Raw genomic sequence first — 26,426 nt, forward strand, 5'->3', positions numbered from 1 at the left:
ATTATTGAAACGCTTGCTTTGCGAGATGCATGTGCATTTGCCAGGGAGAAGGGCTTCGCACGGATCATTTTTTAAACTGATTGCGAGGATCTGATTCGCATGTGGACAAACGGAAGAATCACCGAGCAGCTATTACTCCCATTATCCAGGAGATTTCAGAATTATGTCAAGTTTTTGTTAGTTTTGCCATTGGTTTTGTTAGGCGTGAGTCCAACACTGCTGCACATGTGTGTGCTCGCTATGCAGTCAGGCAAGGGGAGTCGTCGGACTGGGTTGGTGTTGCTCCGGTTTTTTTGTCGCACAGTCTTCGGACTGATTGTAAACAAGTTTTAGAAAGTTAATAAAGTCGTGTTTTGGCCTAAAAAAAAACATCACACAACGAATTGCAAACTCTCTGCGTGGGCCTTAAAAGCCCAATATCCAGCATGGTCCGAAACCACCTAAATAGAATCCAATAAAATCCAGTCCTAAAGAATTACGGTCTCCAAAAAAAACAACCTAAATTGAATCCAACAAATCCGGTCCTAAAAAATTACGGTCTCTCCGTGTGGTACTGTGGACTTTGGTCTTGTGGTGTGGGTGGGACTGCTCGAACCCTTTGGCTTCTCAGGGAAGAAACCACTCTGACGCGGAGCTGCCAGCACGCGTTGAACTCGCCAGCCTCGCCCCTCCTTCTCCTCCAGTCCATCTCGACGACCCTAGTTTGTCGCAAGCGTAGATCGCGGCCGCCGTCGGCTCCTCGCCCCACAAGACTCCCGTCCATTCCGCAGCTTCCTGCCTTCGTCTAGGTAAACTCTTGGACATTGGCCTCTCCGTTTGTTGTACATGGGGTTTATCGCTAGTCCGTTGGTGGGTCTCGTTGATCGCCGAGTTAGGGTTTACCGGACACCGTGCCACCCGCGGTTTGTCGGTTCCGGCCAAGCGGTGTAGTTTACTAGACGAGAGCTAATTTTAGGCAATGTGTTTTGATTCGAGGGTTTTGTAAGATGTTGTAGGCTACGGTTGCTTGCCGGCCGCCGCGCCATTTATGTGCGTTCTCGCTACTTCCACACGCTCATGATTCCGTGGGTGGTGCATTGGGAGAACTGTGGAGAGGGGTGCCTTTGTGTGGATGTGCATGCTGCAATATTGGGGAAATTTATGAGAAAGCAGAACAATTCATTAATTAAGCAGAAGAGAATTGCCCAGTTAATTTAACGGAAAACCGGGCTAAAACCGTAAACAAACGTCCATGGTATCAACATGAAACATGTCAACACCACAAACAACTCTGGCCAACCTGGTCCTGGCTACCCACACACCCTCCACGCACAATGCTGAAAGAAAGAACGATGCCGAGGTATGGAACGCAAAAGTCATCGTCATCACACAAACACTCCTCCTGAGCTGGCGACTCCGACTGTTCGTGTGTTGCTATATATGGACGGAAAAATTATCATACATTGCATGTTACAAGCGAATGTTGAGCTGTCATTTATTGTCTCGGATCAAATAATCCACACCCGTTCTTATCTCAATGGTCTGTGCCGAATCATCACGTGGTGTGGTCTGAAGGTGACAAATCGCCGCCACCAATTGAGATCTTTATTGGAGTAAAGGTATGCCATTAGCGTTCTATTTTTTTTAATGTGGGTTAGGCTGGGTCTACTGTCACTCATCATAACCATGTATGCACACTGTCTTATCACACTGCAGGTATTAGTGAATGCTTACAAGATACTCCCTCTGATCCTAAATTGTTGTCGAAATATTACATGTATCTAGATGCGTTTTAAGAATAGATACATCCATATTTGGGCAAATTTGAGTCAAGAATTTAGGATCAGAGGGAGTAAGTCAGAACCACAATTTTGTCGGTGCACGGGCAACCATCTTCTTCCTAATTAATAGAAAAAGGAAAAGATTTGCCATCCGTTTTAAAACAAATTTCTTGGTGTGCAAGTTCTCAGTTTTGAGTCTGCGGCCTCCTAACATTTTCTTTCTGTTGTAGAAAGTGGCAAACTATATTTGATTCCCTAAGAGCATTTATCCCTCTCAAGACCATCTAGTAAACGCGAGAATACTTCATAGAAATATACCTCCATCCTCCATGTCTTCCATGGTTTCTAATACATCGAGATATTGTCGGCATAACGACGCTACAACGTAGTGGCGCCCCTCCAGAGCAACCTGTTTGATGCTTAGCGACATTGTTGAGACAGAAGCTGTGATAAATGATCCTTGAGGCCATTTACGTGCTGTTCAGAGCAAATACATATAAATGAAAACCAGAGCAACATGTTTGAAAAAAAAAACAGCGCAACGGTTTTCCTGTTAACATGTAGTTGAGCGTTCTCTTCTCGAGTTGAATTTGGATATATCCGGTTATTTTGTTTCTTGACATCGTTTATCCAGTTATTATGATACTTACCGACACTGTTTCCTTCCTGTTTAACTCATTGACATTTTGTATTATTTGTTGGCTTTTAGTGTTTCAGCATCACTGAGCGCGTCTATAGCTACGATTTGATGGAAAAGCGTATGAACGACATCCTCTCCGTGATCAAACCAGTAGAGGATGACAGGAACAAACAACTGCGTGCAATTCAGGAGATTGTGAATTCCATCTATTTTGTTGGAGCCTTGAGAGGTAACTTTCTTTTCTCAAACATGCAGCTAAATGTGTCATGTTGGATTAGAAGAAAGTTGATAGGTACTTTTCCATCATTTGGAAACATTTGGGACTGTGATATTTATTAAGAGTGCAATGATGCAATAATTTCACATCAAGCTAGGATAGTGCTTATATATACTGTAGAAGGAAAAGGCTTTCCCGTATTGTGCATTCTTCATCGAGAACTATAGAAGGAAAAGGTTCCCCTTCTGTTGTACATGGCTGCATTGCCATGTCGTGGATGTGAACTTCTGACAGAATACTGCAAGATAGCAACCCCATCCCTTATAGGGAAAAGTTGAAATGTCTCAACAATTTATCATAGCTTCTGTACTTTCACTCAGTAACCTCAAGATTTTTTTTTCTTCAATATAGACTAGGTTACAAGCTCTAGGCAATAGTTGTATGAAAACAGCGGGACACAATAAACTTGTGATTCCATAATTGTAAAAGAGGTAGTTTGGCTCTTGACAGATGACTGGAAAATTGTCTTCACACTCAAATGAAAGGCATTGGTTACTCACTGACATGTTCATGAGGTTTGCCCCATGGATAGTACTGTGATCTACAGCAGTAGTCAACAGTTTGTCTTGTCATACCTAGACCGCATGCCTATGGTAATGGGTGTTTATGTTGCCGTTATAGGATCTGTTCAAACAGCATAGACTGTTTCCTTTGCAATTATCTTCTGATATTGTGCCTATGAGGCAAGTCCCTTGTTATTTACGTTTCTGCAAGGAGAGAGGGTGAGTGTTGTTTTCCTTGTGTGTGTTTTAATAGGTGCTACCGTCAAGCCTTTTGGATCCTTTGCATCAAATCTTTATGCAAAATCAGGTGATTTGGATGTATCAGTTGAGCTGTCCACTGACTCAAACTTCCATACAAGCAAGGAGAAGAAGCAAGATGTACTGAGAGAACTAATGACAGCTTTAGAATTTAGAGGTAAAAAGTTAGATTCATGCAATAGCTTTAACCAGAGTGATATGTTTCGACCAAGCTATTCAAGAGCATCCTTTTGCTCGATGGTTGCCTCAGGCAATCATATTTTTCCCCAGACAACCATGTTCCATGGTTTCATGATCGAATACAATATTGTCCTATGCGCCTTACGTTCAAGTTCAAGTTTGTATTTTTGTTTTCATGTCTTATCCAGGTGTTGCTACATATATGCATTTCATTCCTACAGCGAGAGTTCCAGTTCTTCAGTATGTGAGCAAACTCTTTGGCATCTCCTGTGATATATCCATCAATAACTACCCTGGTCGAATTAAATCTAGAATCCTCTACTGGGTCAATACTATAGATGAGCGCTTCGGTGATGTGGTTTTATTGGTAAGCATGTAACCAGGAGAGAGTTTTCTGTCGCCGCAATTAGTTTGTCAAGCACTCAACATTAGTATCTTTATTTGCAGGTCAAGGAATGGGCAAGATCTCAAAACGTTAATGATCCAAAAAATGGAACCCTGAACTCCTATTCGCTTTCCTTACTTGTCCTCTTTCATTTTCAGGTGTCTTTTTCTTTTTCTTGAAAGGATCTAATTCTTATTTATATTTCCATCAAATTTATAGCTTACCTCTCACACTCTTTGCCTTGCATTTTTCAGACATGTGAGCCTTCAATTCTACCACCTATGAAGGAGATATATGATGTGAACATTGCAGGAGATATTACAGGTGAGGCGAACTCGGCTTGTTTCTTATGTCCTCATGATTTTTTCTGGTGTATCAGTGCCTGGTAATCTACCTGTTGCATTCACTAGCAGGAATGGCATTGTATAATGAAAGGCATCTTGATGAGGTTTGCATGGCAAATATAGCAAAGTTTCGACGCCAGAATGCAGGGAAAAGAAACGAGAGCTCTCTTCTCCAGCTCATCACGACTTTTTTTCTCAAGGTAATTGAATATATTGTCCACTATATTGACCAAGTCAGCCTTGTCTGCCACTACCTAAATTCTGAATACTACCTTTTTGCTGTTCAAAACTGTATAAACATGCACTTTATTTTACTTGGGTAGCCAATAACTGGTATTTCTTAGGCCTTCCTTTTTTTACTCTTTTGAGCTCTCCATCATCTCATAATACATTTATATTGGGTAAACAACTAGCTTATGTTTGGGTTAGCTGTTTAGAACTCCTATCAAGAGCGGAACTTAAAGCCAAGCCACGTGCGAAAATGAAGGTGCTTATATGGCTTGATTGAGTTTGTTCAGACATATTTGATCCTTTCTTAATCTACCGCACTGGGGGTACAATACAACCACTATTTGTCGTATATACATTTATTTTTTGTTATGTGGCTTAGCTGAGTTAGCTGAAACAACATATTCTCAAATTTACTTTTAGTGGCAATATATTGAGAAGGACCAAATGAACTTTTATTCACTATCTTGAGTTCCACAAATGGAATTTGGTATGAATCGTCGCCATTAGGAAAATTCAAAACAATCCTTATGTAGCACTGTATTATTACTATTATTGAACTTCGATTAATAATTTTAGCATGTGATTTACAATTTTTGCAGTTTTCCCATCTCGATTCATATTCTAGTGACGTAAATATCCACTTACACGGGGCAGATCAAGCGAATCCAGGACAACCCACATTGGATGGACAAATCTTACTGCTTGTTTGTAAGGATTCCCTTTATATAGTGCATTCGGTGGTCGTCATAGTGGATTTTTTTGGGAATTTAAGTCTCAAATTGATAGTCCATCTGCACACTGCTCTTTTTTCGTGTAGGTCGAAGATCCATTTGATAGACCTGATAATGCAGCCAGAACAGTTAGTATGGAAGAGTTTCACCGTATTGCCCGTGCCTTCAAATATTCTGGTTATATATTTCCAGCTCCGAATGCACTTCGATCGCTGTGTACACCTGAAGTTTGTTCAGAACTAGATAGACTTCGGCAACATGTGGCAGCTAACACACATGGTGATCAGTATCCCCATCGAGCAAGTGGATTTTCAGGAAACAGGGCAGTTCATAGACCGGAGGGGTTACAATTCAGGCAGGCAAGCTGCTGCTCCATACCAGGGTCAGCAGCGGCGACGGGAGTACGCATCAGATCATCAAGCTAATAGGCGTGCTGTGACTACAAGGTATGGTGAGCCTGTTGGTGGACGCCTCCTTAACGGTTCGACACGGGACTCACGATCCCAGGCCTCCTCAAGCAGCACAACATGGCAGTGGAAGCCAGCCAACAGCATCAACTGACAAACACAACATAGTCCGAGGATAGCAGCAGATCATCTTCCGCTTTTGACCAACAATGTTCACCAACTATATATGTTTAATGAGCTTTTGCCTGACGATTTGCATCCCTTTATGTTATTTAATGTATTAGCTCCCAGCCGGCTCATCTACTGATTATGTGGATTCTAGGACCCAAAACTTGTATTGATCGACGGAACCTTCTAGGAAATTCCTCACAATGCAATGTTGCTGTGGAAGTCGAAAATGACGTTGTCAAAAGCAACCTTATTGTTAGCGGAATCACCGAATCAGAGCGCCGGGAGGCGGTCTTTGCCTCTCTTTTTTTGACAGGTTTACGTATCAAGCACTCATGCTGTACTCCATTTAGGATTCTGCTTTTGTTCCGCTTTTAAACTGTTACAGCTCGTTTGGCACCCATCATTTGGACATAAAATTGTAGAATTCATTTTGAATTCAAAAAGAACTTGTTTGGTTGGCACGGAATTATTCACAGGAATTCAATCTCAAATTTCATGAAATCACACTATAACTAGTCTCAATTTCTCTCTAAAAGCCATCATTTGTTTAGAATTGTCTCTCACTCTTCAATTTCATGTGGTAGACAAACATGAGTTTTCAACCCGAAATTCAAATTCAACCAAATAAAATCCTATCAAAAATTAGAATTCTTGGTTGCCAAACGAGCCGTTAGAGAGTTGCTAGTTCGAAAATTTGTTCATTTATTAACTTAAAGATTTGAGGGTTGCATATCGCGGTATCCCGCTCGCATCCACAGAACCAACTCCACGAAGGTTTGGACCGTTTGGTTATGCACCAAATTGCTTACGTGTACTGTTATTGCACTGAAGTATTAACCAGAATAATCGTCAATGCAAAAAAAAAGCAAAAAAAAAACATTCACCCTGACAGCAAAAGGTTCACCAACGCTATCACACTAGACTATGCTTAGATTAGAATTGACCGAGGACTTGGCAGAGAAACTAGCAATCAGTCGACACCAACTTTGGCGTGGCTTGATCACATCATCCCTGCGGGTCGCGGTGATTCGTAGCGGAGAGGGTGAAGTGGTGGTGTCTTGTGCATCGCAAGGACCCGCGCCACCGCCATTGCCGTCACGACCAGAGCAGCCAGCGAGAGAAGGTGCGGTGTCTTCACACGTACCCTATATGCCCCCGCCCGCGCATCAACCACTGATCGAGCAGTGCATCTCAAGCGCACATGCCCACCGCGGCAGCGACGGCGGCGAGCGCGCTGGTGCGATCCCTACCCTGCTTCTTCTTGCGAACGGTCTTCCTCCACGGCGCCAGCGCCGGGGCTCACCTCCTCCTCGCGCTCGCCGTCTCGGGGAGGTGGCTCTTCGCGGGCCCCGGGAAGGATGGCGACATAGCAGTGGGGAGAGCCACCAACGGGGTGGGCGGATTCCGGCGCTACGTGGGGGCGGCCCGCTGCACCGCGTGGGCTATGGCGGCGTTCGACCTCCTCCTCGCCGCGTACTCTTCCTACCTGGACAGCGGCACCGGGTGGCCGCTCGACGCGCTGGCGGACCAGGCGGATGCCGCGGCCCGCGCGGCGGCGTGGCTCCTGCTCGCGGCGTACCTGCAGTTTGAGTTCGGTCGCCGACGCCGTGATGAGAAGAGGTTCCCCGCGCCGCTCAAGCTCTGGTGGGCGCTCTTCCTGCTGATCTCGCTCCTCACTGCCGCCGTCCACGCCGCCACAAGCCTCGACGGGCTCCCCGTGCCCGCCCATTCGTGGGCGCTCGACTTCCTCTCGGTCCTCGCAGCAGTGCTACTTCTCGTCGCCGGGTCATTGGGCGAGAGGGGAACAGGCGGTTCTGCTTCCGAGGAGCCTCTTCTCGATCTCACAAGCGAACCGGCAGGCGAGAACAGCAGCGCCTATGCCGGCTCCACGTTCACTGGCGCCGGCTTCCTCAGCGCCCTCACCATCGCAGACAATGTGGCCGGTCTGCTGCCGTCGTTCAAGACCAATCTCGATGCGCTCACAGGCAACGGCACTACTGGTCGGCGGGAGGTGACGGCGTTCAAGCTCGCCAAGGCCTTGGTGCGCACCTTGCGGTGGCACGTGGCGGTGACCGCGCTCTGCGCGCTGGTCTACAACGTGGCCACCTACGTCGGCCCGTACCTCATAGACTCCCTGGTGCGGTACCTCAACGGCGACGAGAGATATGCGACAAAGGGGCAGCTCCTTGTCCTCACCTTCGTTGCAGCCAAGGTGTTCGAGTGTTTGTCGCAACAGCACAGCTGCTTCCGGCTGCAGCAAGCCAGGATACGCGGGCGGTCTGCCCTCGTCGCCGTCGTGTACGAGAAAGGGCTGGCACTGTCCAGCCGTTCGAGGCAGGTCCGCTCGAGCGGCGAGATGATCAACATCATCAGCGTTGACGCCGACCGCGTCGGGAACTTCTCGTGGTACATTCATGACCTCTGGTTGGTGCCGCTGCAAGTAGGCATGGCGCTATTCATCCTCTACTCCACTCTAGTTCTTGCCTCCCTGGCCGCGCTCGGCGCCACCGTGGTCGTCATGCTCCTCAATGTGCCTCCAGGGAAAGTTCAGGAGAAATTCCAGCGGAAGCTGATGGAGTGCAAGGACGTTAGGATGAAGGCGACGTCCGAGATCCTACGCAACATGAAGATTCTTAAGCTGCAGGCGTGGGAAATGAAGTTTTTGTCCAAGATCATCGGCCTGAGGAAGACGGAGACAAACTGGCTCAAGAAATACCTTTACACCTCGACCATGGTCACCTTCGTGCTCTGGAGTGCCCCGACCTTCATCGCTGTGGTTACCTTCGGAGCATGCATGCTCATGGGGATACCGTTGGAGTCAGGGAAGGTGCTGTCTGCATTGGCCACGTTCCGGGTGTTGCAAGAACCCATATACAGCCTCCCAGACAGGATTTCAGCGACGATTCAGACCAAGGTGTCCCTTGACAGGATAGCCTCCTTCCTGTGCCTTGAGGAGTTGCCAACAGATGCTGTGCAGAGGCTGCCAAGTGGCATCTCTGATATGGCGATCGAGGTCAGCAATGGGTGCTTCTCTTGGGAGGCCTCACCTGAATTGCCAACACTGAAGGACCTGAATTTTCAAGTTTGGCAAGGTATGCACGTCGCACTGTGTGGGACGGTCAGCTCTGGAAAGTCAAGTCTGCTCTCTTGCATTCTTGGTGAGGTTCCGAAGCTATCAGGGATGGTCAGGACTTGCGGGACAATGGCATATGTCACCCAGTCGGCGTGGATACAGAGCTGCAAAGTTCAGGAGAATATACTGTTTGGCAGGCAGATGGATATTGAAAAGTATGACAAGGTCCTCGAGTCGTCTTTGCTCAAGAAAGACTTGGAGAACTTTCCATTCGGTGACCAGACTGTAATAGGGGAGCAAGGCATCAATCTTAGTGGTGGGCAGAAGCAAAGAATTCAGATTGCCCGAGCTCTGTACCAGGATGCTGACGTGTATTTGTTCGACGATCCTTTCAGTGCAGTTGATGCTCATACAGGATCCCACCTTTTCAAGGTATAATGGTATGTCCTATATATGTTCCACATGAGTCTGAGAACATGTCGTTTAAGCTTTCTATCTTTTGTAGGAATGCTTGCTTGGGGCTTTGGCTTCAAAAACAGTGGTCTATGTCACTCATCAGGTTGAATTTTTACCTGCAGCTGATCTTATTCTGGTGAGATTTTCATTTGAATTTTTTTCCTGTATATCTATTGCCATGAAGAATAAGTGGATGTTCTCCTTAGAAAGTTGTTGTATTATAGGTAATTAAAGATGGGAGGATAGCACAAGCAGGCAGATACAACGAAATACTTGGTTCAGGGCAAGAGTTCATGGAACTGGTTGGTGCTCACCAGGATGCTCTTGCAGCATTCGACGCAATCGATGGTGCGAATGGAGCCAATGAGGCTTTCGCTTCTGGTGGCACGGCAACGGCAATCCTGTCCAGATCACTGTCATCAGCTGAGAAAGAACACATTGGCAATGTTGAAAGTGGGCAGCTGGTGCAGGAAGAAGAAAGGGAGAGAGGCAGGGTGGGGTTCTGGGTCTACTGGAAGTACCTCACCTTAGCTTATGGAGGAGCTCTTGTACCATTTATGTTGTCCGCGCAGATACTTTTTGAAGCACTTCATATCGCAAGCAATTACTGGATGGCCTGGGCAGCTCCTGTGTCCAAAAACATCGAGGGTCCGGTGAGCATGTCAAGACTGATCTACGTCTATGTCACGCTAGCTCTTGGGAGCTCGCTGTGCCTCCTTGTGAGAGCACTGTTTCTTGTGTCAGCTGCATACAGGGCAGCAACTCTATTGTTTAACAAGATGCATGTGTCCATATTCAGAGCTCCAATGTCTTTCTTCGATTCCACTCCAAGTGGGCGCATCTTGAACAGGGTAAGTGACTTTGCGTTTGCAGAGATCTCATAGAAAGTTCAATTTATTTGCTTGGACAATTCTAACACAAGATTGTTCTTTTAGGCTTCAACTGATCAAAGCCAAGTGGACACCAGCATTGCGAACAAGATGGGTTCTATTGCGTTTTCCATCATACAACTTGTTGGAACTGTTGCTGTAATGTCTCAGGTTGCATGGCAGGTCTTTGCTGTTTTCATTCCTGTAATTGCTGTCTGCTTCTGGTATCAGGTACTTTGGTCTACTTATTCTCCTAGTCTAGCTGCAAGATCAACACATCGCTATAAGAGAAAGTTCTTTTAGTACCACTGAATATAACCCCCATATCAGTACCACTAAGTAACACCATATTCCATCTGTATCACTATTTAGTTCTCAGTTCCCTAAATGACATCGCCGTTAACTTTCCAGCTAACCATCTATGTGCCGTTTTGCGCTTGTTCTCACTTGTAATGCAATTCGATTCCCCCTATGCCATCCTAAATAGACACTGATTTCCTATGCACCACTAAGGATATGTTTGGATTGAGTCTCATCTAGCCCTACCAAAATATTGGCGTAGATTATGTTTTTTGTAAAAAAAAAATGATATTAAACCTCATCAGAATTTTTGTAAAAACCTTCAATGCATCTTCCGTACTTGAAAGAAATTTCGAAATATTTATAGGTAAATTTGAACATTCTGTGCAGAAACCTAGAACATATTTTGTACGACTTCGTAAACAAATTATTGCAGAAATTTTCTAGTGAAAATTGATCACATTTTCTTATGAGTAAAATGCACCTGTGGTCCATTAACTTGGCACGCTTGTGCAAATTAGTCATCGTACTTGCAAACGGCTAAATTCAGGTGTTACAAGTTGGCAGGATTGAGCACCCAAGGTCAAAAATACGAATTCGTAGTTTCGAGTGCTGACGTGTCTTGCCAACAGGGACTAAATGGGTCTGGCTGGCCATAAATTTTTGCAAACCCCCCTCACTTGTTTGCTAGCCTTTGGGAAGATTGTCGTTGACGCCGCCGGCGACTAGAGCTCCAGCATGACGACTGGAAAATTAAGGCCGACCAACCAAATTAACTTTCCAAGATGGATGCAATGCAAATGATGAGCTGAGGCTGAGCTTACAGTCGGGATCTGTGGGGATCCCGTGGGCCTTCTGCCGAACTGCGTCGGAGACATGGGGCGCGGCGGTGGGGAAAATGCGGGCAAAGGGAAAAAAATGCGACGGCGGCGTCCTGACTAAAGCTGACCTTGCTGCTCGACAACGACGAAGACGACGGCAAGCAGCTGCCGGCTTTGATGGTGTCCGCTTACGTCGCCATTGCCGCTGCTCTTGAAGCTGTCAATCCGGTCAATCCACAGAGAAATAATATACCCCCTCCGTCCGATAAAAAATGTCTCAAGTTTGTTAAAATTTGGATGTATCTAGACATGACTTAGTGTATAGATGTATTCAAATTTGATCAAAGTTGAGACATCCTTTTTTGGACGGAGGGAGTACTACTAACTGGGATTAATTCCATTGATACCTACCATGGAGTTCCTCCGCCACCATTGGCCTCCACCTCTTGTGGAGTCCGCCGCACTCAATGCCACCTCTGGTCTCCATGCAATGACATATTGTCCTTGCCAAACCACCACATGGCCGAGACATGCCCGCCGTGTACACGCCACGCCATGTGTACCTCCACCTCGAGTTCTCGACCTCCACCGGCACGTCCCGAGGCAGCGGCGCGGGCTAGGCGCAGGAAGCTGACCTCGAATCCAATGGAGACCTTGCCGACTACGACGCCGTCGTCCGACACCGCGAACGCACGCCGGAATCCCTCCATGTCCATGAAGGCGGCCGAGCTACTCCTGGCGTGCCATATGCATCATCAAGCAACATATTTTTTTTTCGGCATGAGATCAGGATAAGAAGAAAGAAGGAGGGGCTATTTGCAAACTTTTATTGCCGGCCAGACCCATTTAGTCCACGTCAGCAAGCCATGTCAGCGCCCGAAACTACGAGTTCGTATTTTGGACGTCGGGTGCTCTATCATGTCAAGTTGTAACACCCGAATTTAGCCGTTTGCAAGTACGATGACTAATTTGCACAAGCGCGCAAGTTAATAGACCGCCGGTGCATTTTACTCTTTTCTTATATATTGGTTCAAATTTCTGCAAAAAAAAATACTGTAGATGGAATCAAATACGAAAACTAGCAGTACTTAGGGAATAAAGCCACTCCATTGCTCTCTATTCAGTGTTATAGAGAGAATCAGGGTCTTTCGGTGGTACATAGGGTTTTTTCTCTTATATTTATCATTTTGCAGCGCTACTACATTGATACAGCTAGAGAGTTGCAAAGGTTGGTAGGGGTTTGCAAAGCTCCTATCATACAACATTTTGTAGAATCAATAAGTGGATCAACAACCATCAGAAGCTTCTGCAAGGAAAATCAGTTTATATCTACTAATAGCATGCTAATGGATACTTACTCTCGACCGAAGTTCTATAATGCTGGAGCAATGGAGTGGCTTTGCTTCCGCATGGATATGCTGTCATCCCTTACATTTGCCTTCTGTTTGGTATTTTTGATCAATCTGCCAACTGGTCTCATCAATCCAGGTATGATGTTAGTTCCTGACTTAAAAAATAGCAACCTGAGATCTATACTTCGTTTGAAGGTAAGGGAAATACTACAACAGTATGAACCAAAAAAAAAACAGAGGAAAAGGTCCCGAACAGTATTTGTACTGAACAGATGGTGATAGTCTGATAGAGATAAAATCTGAGTTTGCAACTAAATATTCATACTACGTTCAGGACTTGCCGGGCTTGCAGTCACATATGGGCTTAATCTGAACATAATGCAAGTAACGCTTGTATCAAGCATGTGCAATTTGGAGAACAAGATCATCTCAGTCGAGAGGATTTTGCAATACCTACAGATTTCTGAAGAGCCCCCTCTTTCCACACCAGAAAATAAGTTGACTCATAACTGGCCATCAGAGGGGGAAATTCAGCTCAATAACCTCCATGTAAATACCGCCATCCCTTGTTTCCTCATTTCTACTCTTCATACCTTTTGTTTCTGTATTATTGTGTTCTGCAGAAGCTGCGTCTTTTTTTGTCCTTGTCAATGAAATATCGTAGATCTAAACTCGTGGGCAAATGAATTACTAGATTCAGTGCTTGTCAGATGAACACAAAACCATTCTTTAAAAAAATAAAAAATATGCATAGCACATATCCTTAATTTCTCAGACTGATGCAGGTGAAATATGCTCCACAACTACCATTTATTCTGAAGGGTCTTACGGTCACTTTTCCCGGAGGCATGAAGACAGGTATTGTTGGTAGAACAGGCAGTGGTAAATCAACTCTCATCCAGTCCCTTTTCCGTATCATGGATCCTACTGTGGGTCAGATACTAGTAGATGGCGTCGATATTTGCACCATTGGGTTGCATGATCTTAGATCTAGACTGAGCATCATCCCGCAAGAGCCAACGATGTTCGAGGGAACAGTGAGAAACAACATTGACCCTCTTGGAGAGTACACTGACAATCAAATCTGGGAGGTAACCTCGATTTTCACATGGTTCACTCCTTGTTTTGGTCGTCAAATATTCTCTGGGAATTGATTTTATTTTTCAGATTGGTTCCTATGAGCTGAAGATTCTCAGTTGATACTTGCATTTTCCGAAACCTTGTAGTAATAGCTTCTTCTTTTTTTATGTGCATCCCTCGAATGCAGATAGGGATGTAAATGGGCAGCCGTTAAGGGCCCGTTTCAGCCCGTTTAGCTCCAACGTAAGCCAAAGGAGGGAAGTAAAGGAAGAAAACTGTGAAGGAAAAAGTGCTAAACGGGCCTTGCGGCGTCGTTTAAGGAGCCGTTTAGATCCTTAAAGGCAGAGGTCAGAAGATCTTATTTAAGAATAGTTAATTTCATCTCTCATTTCAGGCCTTGGATCACTGTCAGTTAGGAGATGAAGTTAGGAAGAAGGATCTGAAACTTGACTCGCTAGGTCTGATATCTCTATATTGGGTCTGGCAGTTCACATTCTAGTAGTCTTGTATTCTTCTGAAATTCTGTAAATTCACTGCATTCTGTAAATTCTCCCTGCAGTGATAGAGAATGGAGAGAACTGGAGCATGGGCCAGCGTCAGCTGGTCTGTCTTGGTATGGTGATTCTGAAACGAACCAAGATACTGGTTCTGGACGAAGCCACTGCTTCAGTGGACACCGCAACAGATAATTTGATCCAGAGGACACTACGGCAGCAATTTTCGGGGGTGACTGTCATCACGATTGCGCACCGAATCACCTCCGTCCTTGACAGCGACATTGTTTTGCTTCTTGACAACGGTCAGCCATCAACCAGGAAAAATGAAAACTAAACACGATTACGTTTGTTAATTTGTATAGTCTGGCGAGTACGCGTTAGTCTGTTGTTTTTTTTACCTCTGACGAATTCCGTGGCATGATTGCAGGCTTGGCCGTGGAGCACGAAACGCCAGCCAAATTGCTGGAGGACAGGTCGTCTCGGTTCTCACAGCTCGTAGCAGAATACAAGATGAGGTCGACGTGAAAAGCTCACTGATTCTGTCATGAGATGAATAACTCGACACCTGAAAACGAAGATAGAAACAATGAACTCAAACAAATAAATTTTGTCTTAAATATTGGAATGGGGCGTGCGGACGCGTACCCCCTAACACAAATTACGACGTCCATTCTCCCGCTCGGGGAGATGGTAGGCTAGCTGTCCACCCAAGTGCAATGGAGGCTGCTAATCTAGGCCATGAGTCTTCTTGATCGCACATAGACCCCGTCCAGGTATGTAAGGTTTACGGTGATAGCTGATGTCTTTTCATAATGTCCTTCGTCATAGTTCTGGCTGTAAACCCGCGATGCGAGACTAAACAAGACTCCTCCGTTGCCCTTACCAACAACGAGGTGCGTTGTGGGATGTGCAACCACTTTGATTCTGTTACTTTTCCTGTTGCTCAGTCTGTTGGGCTTTAGTGAAATTTAACGACCTCTGGAGCCGTCTCATAGACCTGGTCCAGATACACAACAATCGTCGCTAAAAAAAAATACACAACAATCACACAGAACTGCAAATTGATTTAGTTACACTTCTGCTATTTAGCGTATTGATTTAGGTATTTTGATAGCATGGTCAGTTGACCAGTTCGTCTTTGCTACAATCGACGTTTGAGTTTTCTTTTTCTTTCTTTTTTTTAGGGGTTCAATCGACGTTTGAGGTATACAAGTTGAAATGGAAGAGAGCAGATACCAAGTAAAATGCTTTACAGAACAAATGTAATAATGCAACATTTGTATAGCTTGACAGGTATTACTCCATACCGATTCATAAAAAGTGTCTCAAATTTAGTACAACTTTTATATGAATGGGAGGAGGTACCTCCAACCGGAGATAGCCAAACGTGAATGCTAAATCGCTATTGTTTATCTCACCAGTCAAAACTGTAATGCAACAGAAATTCGAGCCGTTCTATTCTCAAAAAACCTCTCCAAATTCTTCTTAATTTACTGTATACTCTATGTTACAACAAAGAGATGTCGAGTGTACAAGGGCTACATCGAACTTGTACAAACGAATGATGAATCAATTTGATTAAGTTACAGTTTTGACCTTCACCTATCCTACGTATCGAACATATGTCAGTCCGACAGTCCCACCGTAGCTCTGGCAGCCAGTTACAAAGGTGCCCGTGCCGGAACATCAAGTCACAGGCGTCCGCAGCATTGCTCCTGAGAGTATGCCGGATAAGTACCTGCCTGATAATCTAACGGACCATCGGCTTGTCACACATCAAAATCTTCCGGCTGGCATACGGGCCTTCAGAAGTGTCACGTATAATACCTCTCCATCCCATGGCGTTTGTTATTTCTTTGATATCTTGTATAATTTCCTTTTTATCACGAATATAAGCCCTGCCACCTGGTCTGAGTATGCGATCCATCTCAAGCAAGATACTTGAGGTGTTACACCTGGTGATAGGAGAAAAATATGGTAAGACAAAAATAAGGTATCTGATGAATGTGCTTCTGCATACAACTACCTCAAACTCAGAGATAACACAACAACTAAGCACCTGCTGTTACACAGGTGCTTAAAGAGAAAAATAGCTACATTGGCAGACATCCATCGTCATTACATGTGCTAAGAACCATCTTCTCAAATGCAAGCACCACATTAGTTGTTACTCCCTCCGATCCATATTAATTGTAATATTTCGACAATTAATATGGATCGGAGGAAGTACATATGTTTACACTACTGCATTAACTATTAATTAGACTATTTGAGGCATCAGCACCTCAGGAAGCAGAGATACTACAAAGATAAGCAAGCACCTCATCTGTGGTAAGCTGCAAAAACTGTTTTCCTTTTCCTGCACACCATCCAGGATATTATCTTACATGGGTACTTTATATGATGTGGCTATATCCCCTATTATAAACCCATGTAAACAAATGAATCTTTAAGAACCTAGTCAGTATAAGTATTTAGAGAGAGCCTGCATATTTTTTAAAAATAGTCTTTTGCAATGTGTTGCTAAAGCACCTGTTTCCTTCCAATAGCATTCTTGGGTTGCATAACCATGGAGATATGCAGAATTTTATGTTCAAAAGAGCTAGTACCTTTTCTGCTCCTTTGAGAATAGGCCAAATGCATGCAGTAGATCATAAGTCCTTGGGTATGTGTCGAATGGTTCACACCTGTCCATATATAAGATATGAAAATGGCAGAATGAGCAATAATTCAAGGTGGAACCTTCAAAGAATATGAGCTTATTCACATCAAGTATCTACCTACTGCTTCTTAGAAAGACTTGATACTGAAACAAAAAGTAAGCATAGCATTGAGAACCATTGTAATCAAACATGTTGGCTAATGTCAACCCATGGTAACTCATTTTGGTTAACTTATTCAAACGCTTCAGGAAGACAATATGCAATGAGGAAAACATATAAGTAGAGATAGTGGAATTTCTACCCTGGGGAATAGCTGCGCACTCACTAGCCATCTTACATGCATGCCTAGAGATGTGTGCTAATAATTTGCTTGGTAAATAAATTAGTTGGATGGCCCAGCTTGCTGATTAACCCGTTCACTGTGTTGGACAAGACATGTACCAGTGCTTTTATGTAGTCAGCTGACTTCTTCTGCACTACAGGCAGAAACTTTCTTGCAAGGATCCACCAGTTTTGCCTGTCCCTATTGTCCTACTGCCATGTGCATGTACACAAGGGCCCTTTTCCTTATGAACACAAGGGTCGTTTGACCTCGTGACTTGTGTATAATTGCTAACTCAGTTATGCATACTCATATGTGAGAACCTCTGCAAGGGGCATACACTCATACATGTTGGTAGAGATTGTTTCAGTTAGTACAGTTATGTTGAGGCTAAACCATGAGTGCATATACTGCTTACCTATATAGACGGAGACATGGATGATGCTAAGAACCCAAAAATAAGTTGTAGGCTGTTGACTGTTCGCCCCGTCTACATCCACATCCTAACAGAAGGCATGCAAATTGTTTGTCCACCTTTACTAACAGAGGCAAAGTGCAATGACCATCCAACAAAACAACTAGTTGATCTATACACATATCCCATGCACACGATCTAACAGAAGACTAGGGGCAGTACCACTTGGCACAAGACTATTTCCCGTGGCTGCTATGCTCTCCCTAGACCATTGCATACTGCAATATAATAAAATTTTAAGAAAAGAAATTCTAACTTAAGATGAGACGCTAGTAAGATTTTAACAGGCACATATAATGATATAATATACAAATGCATACCAGTCATGTACCACTCCAAGAAGTCCCCGGTCATAAATTACAGGCAGTGTATTTGGCTCGGTAACAGGAACAACATTCATCACCCAGTAATCAAGCTTACGATTAATCAATGCAGCTGCAAACCTACAAACAAAGTCACACAAAAAGTGAGATATGGAACAAAACAAACAAAATTCTATAGCGAGCACAAAATTTAAGTCTGATTTGCTGATTATTTTATCTTCAGGGCAACAGATGTGGCCTAGTGTTAGAGCACAAGGTTGTGATGATTGTGGGCATAGGGTTCTAGCCCCTGTTCTCCTTTCTAAGAAAAGCAGACAAGTTCTTCCACATATCGGGTCTTATAGTAATTATTACTCCCTCCGTTCCTAAATTCTTGTCGTGGTTTTAATACAAATTTGAACTAAAACCACGACAAGAATTTAGGAACGGAGGGAATATTATTCTATCTTCAAATAAATATGATTGCATAGAAACAAGCAACAAATATCCAGAAACAACATACGACATTTTACTAATATCAACCTTCTCATTACAACAATCTCACAGCATGAGATCATCTAGGTGATGACAATAACTCAAATGTATGGTCATCTGCACATAAATTAATAAATATAAGAAAAACTCCCTTATGTTCCCTGGTAAGTGGTAATAAAGGAATTCAAACTTCAGAACCAATACCAAAGATGTTGGTGTCCAGAACATTTTGTATTTCAACCACAAATATTCCTTGCAAATGAAAGTACCTTTGGAGAAAAGAGATGCTCATTTGAGGTTTGAAACTGCTACTCCCTCCGTCCTATAATTCTTGTCAAAATACATATATCTAGACGCTTTTTAGGAATAGATACATCCATTTTTGGGCAAATTTGAGACAAGAATTATGGAACGGAGGGAGTAATCCATAATTATTCTCAGGAACATAGATCAAACTCATGCAGACAGAAACAAGTACTATATCTCTTCTCAAACTTTAAAATCTTTGACCACTAAAATACACAAAATAATTTAAATCTTGTCACATGTAGATGATATTAAAAGACTTATTATCAGAAGCACCCTTATGTAATTTTATTCTTAACAATTTAGGCTAAAAACTATGTCAGAGGTGCTTATTGAAGACTTTGTATGTTCGAAAAACAGGCAAAAGAGAATGGAGCGACTAGGGGGGGAAAGGCTTTAAACAAATAAATTACCCTCCGAATCCAGCCCTCATATCCATTACATTCCTGAGTTTGAACTTTCTCCACTTGAAAACACGAATATAACCTTCAAGAATATCATCCCAAAATTTCGTTTCTGCTTTGAAAAGTTCACTCTTTGATGAGTAGGCATCCATTTCAACACCTTGAAGCCTCTTTGGAGGCTCCATTAAGCGTGCAGGCCATGTAAAGGGAGTTGATCCGTCACCATTTTCAGGTAGTCGACTGATACACACTTTCAGATTAACATACCTGAAACAGAAGAGAACGTGATAGCACAAAAAAAAGTTTGTGTAAAATAGCTTGTCAGCAGTATAACAGTCCAGCCAAGGAGAAGCAATATGCATAACTTTTGAACAGGGTGTTAAATGATCCATATTCTAAGCAGAACGAAAACTCTGTTAAACCACAATGTTGCCACAACATAAATTTTACACCACATTCTTGCAGATTTTGCTGTCAACATGCTTTGTATTCATCAGGTATTGTCGCATTGATATCAAATGCTTTGAGACATCTTGCCAATGATTATGTAAATGAAAGATTATTGTCACCTGGAGTTGTAAATCAAGGGCAACAAAATAAATTGAAGATCTTCAAGAGAGAGAGAGAGAGGTTTCATGAGTAATGATGTATCATTAAGTTTAGACAACACAATTTGACTGTTAAGACTTGTCTAAGTAGTAATTACATATTAAATTGAGGCTTCACCAATAAAAAGAGGCAAAATGGGGTCGAAAAATACCAGATATCATCTGGATTATCATCTGCATCACAAAGTGGAGGTCTGACCGCAGGATCACGGTTCATGTAGCATGAGTTATTTAAAGGCTTCCTCCATATAGCAACATATCCCTCTTTCTTCACCAGCTCCCAACATAGTCGGTTTGTGAGGTCTTCCATCTCTACACATAATTTTATATATAAGCAGTATTTCATTATGAGTAAACTTATCAAGCTGATATATTAGTGATGACCACGGTCATGTCGTAGTTTTAATCAGCTGAATTGTACGCGTTAAACACTTCAGCTTAGATACTTGTTAGTACAAACTATTGTTCCTGGGTAATCATAGGCTAGATCATAGGAATCCATCCAATTGATAGTTATTGTGGAATTTAACATATCTTATGTAGGAACAGCTAAATAGTTACTCCCTCCGCTTTTTTATACAGGGCGTATAAAAAGTTCACCCAATTTGCGGCGCGCAGCGTTTTTGGCAGTCCAGTCGAGCCTACCGCGAGTTGCATGCAAAGAGAAAAACTGCAGTCCGGAGAAAAATCAGGCAGTTTCCTTCCATAGTTGTTGCATGCAGGGGGCAGTTAATTTCCTTCTGTGGTTATTGCGTGGAGGGGTTCTTTCCTTCCCTGGATGCATGCACGGGGCAGTTTCCACCCGCACTCCGCAGTTCATGGAGATATGCACTAATATTCGTGCTCAAGTTTTTACGCCTTATATAAAAAAACGAGGGAGTAGTAAGGAAAAGGAAATAGGCTCAAAAGCTTATGTGTATTTGAAACATACTGACATGCACAATATGATGGACACAGTTTTTGCTGCAACGTGAGTTAACCTGTTCAGCCTGTGATTAATTTGTAGTACGATAGAACTAATCAAAAATATATACAAGGTGCTGCCAGTTCTTTTGCCATGTAGCTCGAGACCTGGCAGCAGGTTTTACTGGCAGTGTGTCAGACTCGTATCCGTTTCTAGCCCTGATGAACTTTTGTTTCCATTATCCATTATCAACTAATGTAAAAATGGGAAACTCGGAATGAATTTAAGAAGCATTGTACAATGTGCAATAAAAGAAGAGTATGCTTGTGCTAAATCTTAAAATTAGCAAAGGAACAAATATCAGTTCATCATGTCAAGAAGTAACAACAAAGTAAATTGACACATGAGTGTGTTATAGCCCTGAAGAAACAAATTTATCAGACAGTACTAAGTAGAAATACCTTTCCATGCCTCTTGCTGGGCCTCTTCGTGCTTATAAACAGGCTGTGCGGCCCACGCAAAGTACCCACCAGCTCTGAGCATTCTATTGACCTCCAGGAGCAGGATTCCATCTGCAAAATAGGCAAACATGGTAGCAGGAGTTCAGTGGAACTAAAAGCACCTTTATCTTTACATGTGAGTACAAACTAAAAACATATACTGGATCAGGAAACCCTCAGTCCCTCTCTTTCTTCGCACTGTTTGAATAAATGCCCCTTTGGAGATCTCAAAATTAATCTAGGTGTTTCACAACTATGATCTTGCTTCCATTATTTGGATAGAAAAATTTGCAGTAAAGAACTAAGAATTCACCTAACTGCTAAAAATAAAGCAAAAAAATCCAACAAATTATAGAATGAAACCAAACAATCTTAGGTATCAGGTGCATTATCAAGAAAAATATACAGTGTGACTATACATCAAAATGAGTGCTCACCATCACGGGTCCAATTTATTCTGCAGCGGGAACAATGGATAATCTCAAATGCTTGACTGGGATATAATAATCGGTGTGTTGCAAATGCTGCCACCATGGCAGGAACACCACGCTCGAGAGCAAACTGTATCTGATTCTCGTGAACATCTTTGGGAGCTACTGACAATGTCAACACATCACGAGAAAGCAAGTATGCACCAAAACTTGCTACTCCACAGCCAACATCCAGAACAACCCTAGTGCGAGAGCCAAATGCAATATCTGGTACCATCTGGATAAACAGAGAGAACAGGTGGTTCAACTATGACTCCGCATAATGATAGAGGTTTTAACAGTGGAAACTGGGGTAGTCCATAAAACTTTAGCCAGCCTTTTGGATGTTCTTGTTCATCGCCAGGGCATGCAGAACATGTATTTTTGAGTTCTACTCTTATTTAAACAAACTATATGAACTACTCTTTTGATTTCCTGTTTTCAGGAATTTAAAGTTACTCCCTCCGACCCATATTACTTGTCTCAAATTTGCCCAAATATGGATGTATCTATGTTTAAAAATCGTCTAGATACATGTAATGTTTCGATGAGTAATATGGATCGGAGGGAGTACCCTTTTCTGTTTATAAAAAAGGATAAAGTATCGAGTAATTTATAATATAATAATAAGGTCAAACCTGAGATATCTGGTCCAGGTATTGATTTGCTCCATGTATGAATTGGGTTCCTCCCCCAGGAAATTTAAATTTGTCTTTAGCCTTGGTAATCCAATTTTGTCCTCCTTTGTCATCAACCAACCGTGTGTGAGGTACATTGCTAAACCACACCTGTAATTCATGAAACTATGTTATAGAAGTTCCTTTACATGGAAACTGTGGTTTCTGAAATAGAAGCAGCACAGCATGCCGGGAGAGTGGAGAGATAACGGGTAGTCGAGTTGTAACAGCGTCGCGGTAACTTCTTCTTTGAATCAATGATGCACCTGCCTGGGTGTATTCTGGTGGGGGGGGTGGGAAGCAGCAGCAGTTGGTTCGGTTTAATGTAGCAACAATGAAACACATCAGATATTGCTTATATCATGTCTAGTCTATTGAAACTAAAACTTCACGTCACGTATTAAGTTATATATACAACAAATCCTGTTTACAGAGCATCTTCCATACTTCCATTGCCATAAACCCTTCACCAATTGAAATGGCAAGAATGAACAAAAATGCTCACCTCGTCTCTGCTCCGAGGCCAGGGAATGGGCGCCTTATATCCCTTGGGGGCCGGCACGAGGCAGCTCAGAGCCTTGTCCTTGGCAGGGCAGTGCCGCTCAAACCGCTCACCACGGTTCGTGGAGGGCAGTCGCCTGATCTCGTCGTCGTTGTCGAGGCAGGGAATGTACTCCCTCATGGTCTCCGGGCAGACGGGGAACTTGCCAACCTGAGCCCTGTTCCCCCCGCCGGCGCCCGCGTCGCTAGCCTCCTGCCCCGCGTCCTCGTCCGTGGCCAGATCGGTGTCGTTGGCAGCGGCGCCGATGTCGAAATCGTCGCGCATAGCGCCGTCGTCGCCGACGATGCCGAGGCTAGCGGAAGGGGGCATTGGGGGCGGCGGGATGGGGGGAGGCGGTGACGGCGTCGGCATCGGCGTCGGAGGTGGCATTGAAGGTGGTGGCGAGGCATCGGGGGTAGATGAAGCGGGCGGAGCAGCAGCAGGGGCGGCGGGGGTGGGGATTAGGGCTGGGTCGAAGGATACGTTGGAGTTGGGGGAGAGGGCCACGGAAGGGGAGCGAGAGGAGAACCGGGACGTGGACGATGCGGGCGAGAAGAAGAGGAGGCTCGGGGAGGCCCCGGACCAGCTGTAGCCGACGAGGAAGGCAGCGGCGCAGGCCACCGCGAGCACGGCGGCGCGGAGGATGCGGGGGCCGCAGAGCAGGTCGGTTCCCTGCAAGCCCAGGGCCTTCATTGGGGAGAGCGATCGGCGTCGGTGCCTTGCCGAGGCGGAGGGGATGGGATCGTATCGCGGAGAGTGTGAACTGGAAGCACCGCACTGGGCACCGCCGCACCCGTTTGGTACTCTGAAAAAGAAAACAAATCTACAGTACGGAGTACTTCCTTAAATTGTTCTTTCAGGCCGGCCCCCTTTGTCGGCGATGCACTTGCATCCTGTGCATCGTCAGGTCGGGGTCAATGGTCTCGGAAGAAATTCCTCCTCTGCATCCGGAGCACACGCGTGTGCAATCCTCGTGGCTATTGGCGCCGACAACGCTTAGGTCGTCGCCGGTCCGCCATTCGCGTGGCGACTTCGCTCGCGTCTTCGCCGATTCGGCAGAGGCGTCGTGCTTTCGTTCGATTTATGCAGTGAGCTGTGTATTGGGCTGCCTCACCACGATAGTGCCAGTTAGAGGATGAACAGAGGAAGCCTATCCCGTCGAAGCTGCGGCCAGCTTCCGACGTGGTTGCCATTGTTTCGGCTCGTAGTCATCGGAGAAGGATGGATGACGCTTGACTCTGGGCCGATGAAAGTGATCAACTGATCCGGTGGCCCCGGTACATGGTGACAATGCATGTTTTTTTTAGGGATGCATGTTATTCAGCAACGGGCCTCCGAATAAGGCCTCGTATAATTTTTTGGGTCCAAGAATAGCTGGAATGCGTAATCTTCTCTAAAAAAAAACTGGATGCATAATGAGTTTTGACTTTTAAGAGCAGAAAATCGACAAACCTAACTGTTTGAAACTTGAGCTGAAGTGACTCTAGTTCAAAACATTAACTTGATCCGACTCTTTTGCTCAGTGCTAGTCAACTGGGGCGCTAAATTTGGATAGGTCAATGCCCTCGGTGTCAAAATAATCTTAACGAAATCATGTTGTAAAAACGTTTTCAAAAGTCAACACCAAAGTCTTTGATAATTTTGTTACTGCGGTGCCTTTTTACTCCCTCCGTCCATCTATACCGGACATACTAATTTTTACACGGATACCAATGAACAGTGAAAAGCTGACATGCTACCTTATAAAATTCCTAGCCTGGCCCTAGCACATTAGCTTTTTTTGCCTAGCCTGGCCGCTGCATGCATTGAACTATTGGTCTGTTCAACTATTTAATAGTATGCCCCTAGTATGCTAGATTTTGCCTCATATAACTGACTGGACGATAAGGACGCCCCCTAAAACAGGACAGAGGGAGTACCTTTCAAGATAGGTCGTCATTCTGTTAGGCTTCCACCCTTGCAATAACAACCCAATGGGATTATAGTGTAAACAAAGTTAAGTTTATTTTAAAAGGCCCCCATTTCTGATTTATAAGGTTTGAACGTGTTCCTAGGTCATTCATCTAGTAAACAAAATGTGTGTTATACTCCATTTATATTCGAGATAAGCTTCTAACTGTATATATTTTATGACATGTAATTTATATTTTTTTAGTCAAATTAGTGATCTTAGAATACGCGTGGGCCCTATAAACAAGAACAGAGCGAGTACTTATTCGCAATGGGCCACTTGGAACAAGATAGTAATCCAATGGATTCCTCTAAAAAAAAGTAATGCAATGGACTGAAAAAATAGGAAAGAATGCATACGTGCGAAGGAGCCCTTTGATTAAACAAAAAAGTTGCATCGAGTTTCTCTAGTTCCGTCTTTGTATCGTGTCGTTCCTCCAAATTCTAGAATGATAAATCTAGAAAACCATGAACCCTATACAACCACGTCTGTTTCGACACCTGACCACCGAGAAAGAAGAAAGAAGAGCAAGAACACGGAGAAAACATCCATTGATTTTGTTTTTGAGGGAAACATCCACTGGTTTCTATTTTTATTTAGTATACGGGAAACATCCACTGATGACAATATCACAATCACCGCCTGGGAGTCAGATATGCGGGCCCATTGCAACATGGGCTTTTCTCTACGTCGAACTCAAAAGACACACCAAAGCCGTCGCGTTGAACGGTCTCAAGTTTGATAGATAAGTTTGCTTAAAAAAAATTTATATAACTTTCAGTTCATCCAAAATCTGCTTTGTTACTTTTAGTTTTTCAATCAATTGTACTCAGTTCGTTTAATAAATAAATCAGATCATTGTTCTAAAAACATAACCCGACAATATCACAATCGCCGTGTGGGAGTAGCTGACCCATTGCAACATGAGCTTCTCGACATCGAGCTCAAACACCGAGGGACGGAACTCGCTTCCTCCTGGTGGTAGACGAGCCTGTGGAAACAGTGACAGAAAACGGTGGGATAGGGATAAGGTTTTTTCCAACTCGCTATTACTATAAATGTTTCTTTAGAGCTCCTGTCGATATCGTCCGCATGTCTGCATACATGTCCATGCTTATCTCTCACAAAACCGTATTCATGATTTGTTTGCCCCAAAATTGCATCACGTCCTAAACGTCATGGACGGCGAGACGAGGCCATTGCTTCCGTCGCGCGAGGGGCGGCACATGCACGATGCGTTTCCCGTTGCAGCAGCTGCGTTTGGCGTCTGAACGTACGCTACCGGCGCGCGCGCGCATATATATATCGTCCTGCCTCGCCGGAAAAGCGACCGAATCGCCACCGCAAGTGGATGGCCAAGCGCCTCCCAAAGCAGTTAAGCGAGAGGGTTTTAAGGCCGAACGAGGTTAGTGCAACGACTTTTCCCTGACGAGCCGAGCCGGTGTTGTTCGGCCCAGGCAGCCCCAGTGGGCC

General features: G+C 44.1%; 3 protein-coding genes and 1 non-coding gene across 8 annotated transcripts; 2 read left to right on the top strand and 2 right to left on the bottom strand.

The window, feature by feature from the left end:
- The first annotated feature begins 674 nt into the window (after nucleotides 1-674).
- Nucleotides 675-5,897, top strand: LOC100825593 (protein HESO1-like). The gene is given in 10 exon segments (XM_024460139.1): nucleotides 675-788; nucleotides 2,470-2,629; nucleotides 3,434-3,595; nucleotides 3,807-3,985; nucleotides 4,066-4,161; nucleotides 4,258-4,327; nucleotides 4,417-4,547; nucleotides 5,178-5,210; nucleotides 5,212-5,286; nucleotides 5,396-5,897. Coding segments are annotated over 9 exon segments (1,206 nt in total). The 5' UTR covers nucleotides 675-788; nucleotides 2,470-2,508; the 3' UTR covers nucleotides 5,735-5,897.
- Nucleotides 5,898-6,894: 997 nt separating this feature from the next.
- On the top strand, nucleotides 6,895-15,265 carry LOC100825907 (ABC transporter C family member 3). Of its 4 annotated transcripts, XM_003567219.4 has the most exons (10): nucleotides 6,900-9,392; nucleotides 9,466-9,552; nucleotides 9,641-10,267; nucleotides 10,352-10,516; nucleotides 12,600-12,894; nucleotides 13,093-13,307; nucleotides 13,544-13,849; nucleotides 14,233-14,296; nucleotides 14,398-14,637; nucleotides 14,763-15,265. In XM_003567219.4, exons 1-10 carry the CDS (start codon nucleotides 7,089-7,091, stop codon nucleotides 14,858-14,860), a joined length of 4,401 nt encoding a protein of 1,466 aa, XP_003567267.1. In that variant the 5' UTR covers nucleotides 6,900-7,088; the 3' UTR covers nucleotides 14,861-15,265. The 4 variants fall into 4 exon arrangements, with proteins under 4 accessions (XP_010232554.1, XP_010232552.1, XP_010232551.1 ...); XM_010234250.3 differs by lacking the exon at nucleotides 14,763-15,265 and having other exon boundaries at nucleotides 6,897-9,392; nucleotides 13,544-13,616; nucleotides 14,398-14,539; XM_010234249.3 differs by lacking the exons at nucleotides 14,233-14,296; nucleotides 14,398-14,637; nucleotides 14,763-15,265 and adding an exon at nucleotides 14,026-14,178 and having other exon boundaries at nucleotides 6,899-9,392.
- LOC112271253 lies at nucleotides 14,960-15,116 on the bottom strand. The gene has a single exon (XR_002964245.1). It is a non-coding gene; the product is annotated as a U1 spliceosomal RNA (small nuclear RNA).
- Nucleotides 15,266-15,763: 498 nt separating the features above from the next.
- On the bottom strand, nucleotides 15,764-23,803 carry LOC100846896 (probable methyltransferase PMT11). Of its 2 annotated transcripts, XM_003564551.4 has the most exons (9): nucleotides 22,967-23,798; nucleotides 22,423-22,572; nucleotides 21,752-22,022; nucleotides 21,276-21,386; nucleotides 20,063-20,222; nucleotides 19,312-19,569; nucleotides 18,116-18,238; nucleotides 16,945-17,022; nucleotides 15,764-16,290 (listed from the first exon to the last, which is right to left on the bottom strand). In XM_003564551.4, the coding sequence occupies exons 1-9, from the start codon at nucleotides 23,693-23,695 to the stop codon at nucleotides 16,086-16,088; spliced, it is 2,085 nt and encodes a 694-aa protein (XP_003564599.1). In that variant the 5' UTR covers nucleotides 23,696-23,798; the 3' UTR covers nucleotides 15,764-16,085. The 2 variants fall into 2 exon arrangements, 1 of the variants encoding a protein (XP_003564599.1); XR_002963439.1 differs by lacking the exons at nucleotides 15,764-16,290; nucleotides 16,945-17,022 and adding an exon at nucleotides 18,641-18,709 and having other exon boundaries at nucleotides 22,967-23,803.
- Between the last annotated feature and the right edge of the window lie 2,623 nt (nucleotides 23,804-26,426).

This window comes from Brachypodium distachyon, chromosome 2 (assembly GCF_000005505.3).
Source record: "Brachypodium distachyon strain Bd21 chromosome 2, Brachypodium_distachyon_v3.0, whole genome shotgun sequence".
NCBI classification, from domain to species: domain Eukaryota; kingdom Viridiplantae; phylum Streptophyta; class Magnoliopsida; order Poales; family Poaceae; genus Brachypodium; species Brachypodium distachyon.

Bases quoted from the DNA above. Each gene is read 5' to 3' on its own strand.
- LOC100825907 (XM_003567219.4), top strand. From the start codon at position 7,089: ATGCCCACCGCGGCAGCGACGGCGGCGAGCGCGCTGGTGCGATCCCTA. The intron at 13,308-13,543 runs GTAAATACCGCC...AGACTGATGCAG, and splicing joins TTCAGCTCAATAACCTCCAT to GTGAAATATGCTCCACAACT. The intron at 13,850-14,232 runs GTAACCTCGATT...CTCTCATTTCAG, and splicing joins CTGACAATCAAATCTGGGAG to GCCTTGGATCACTGTCAGTT.
- LOC100846896 (XM_003564551.4), bottom strand. From the start codon at position 23,695: ATGAAGGCCCTGGGCTTGCAGGGAACCGACCTGCTCTGCGGCCCCCGC. The intron at 21,387-21,751 runs GTGAGCACTCAT...CCTATTTTGCAG, and splicing joins AATAAATTGGACCCGTGATG to ATGGAATCCTGCTCCTGGAG. The intron at 17,023-18,115 runs GTATGCATTTGT...ATATATGGACAG, and splicing joins CTTGGAGTGGTACATGACTG to GTGTGAACCATTCGACACAT.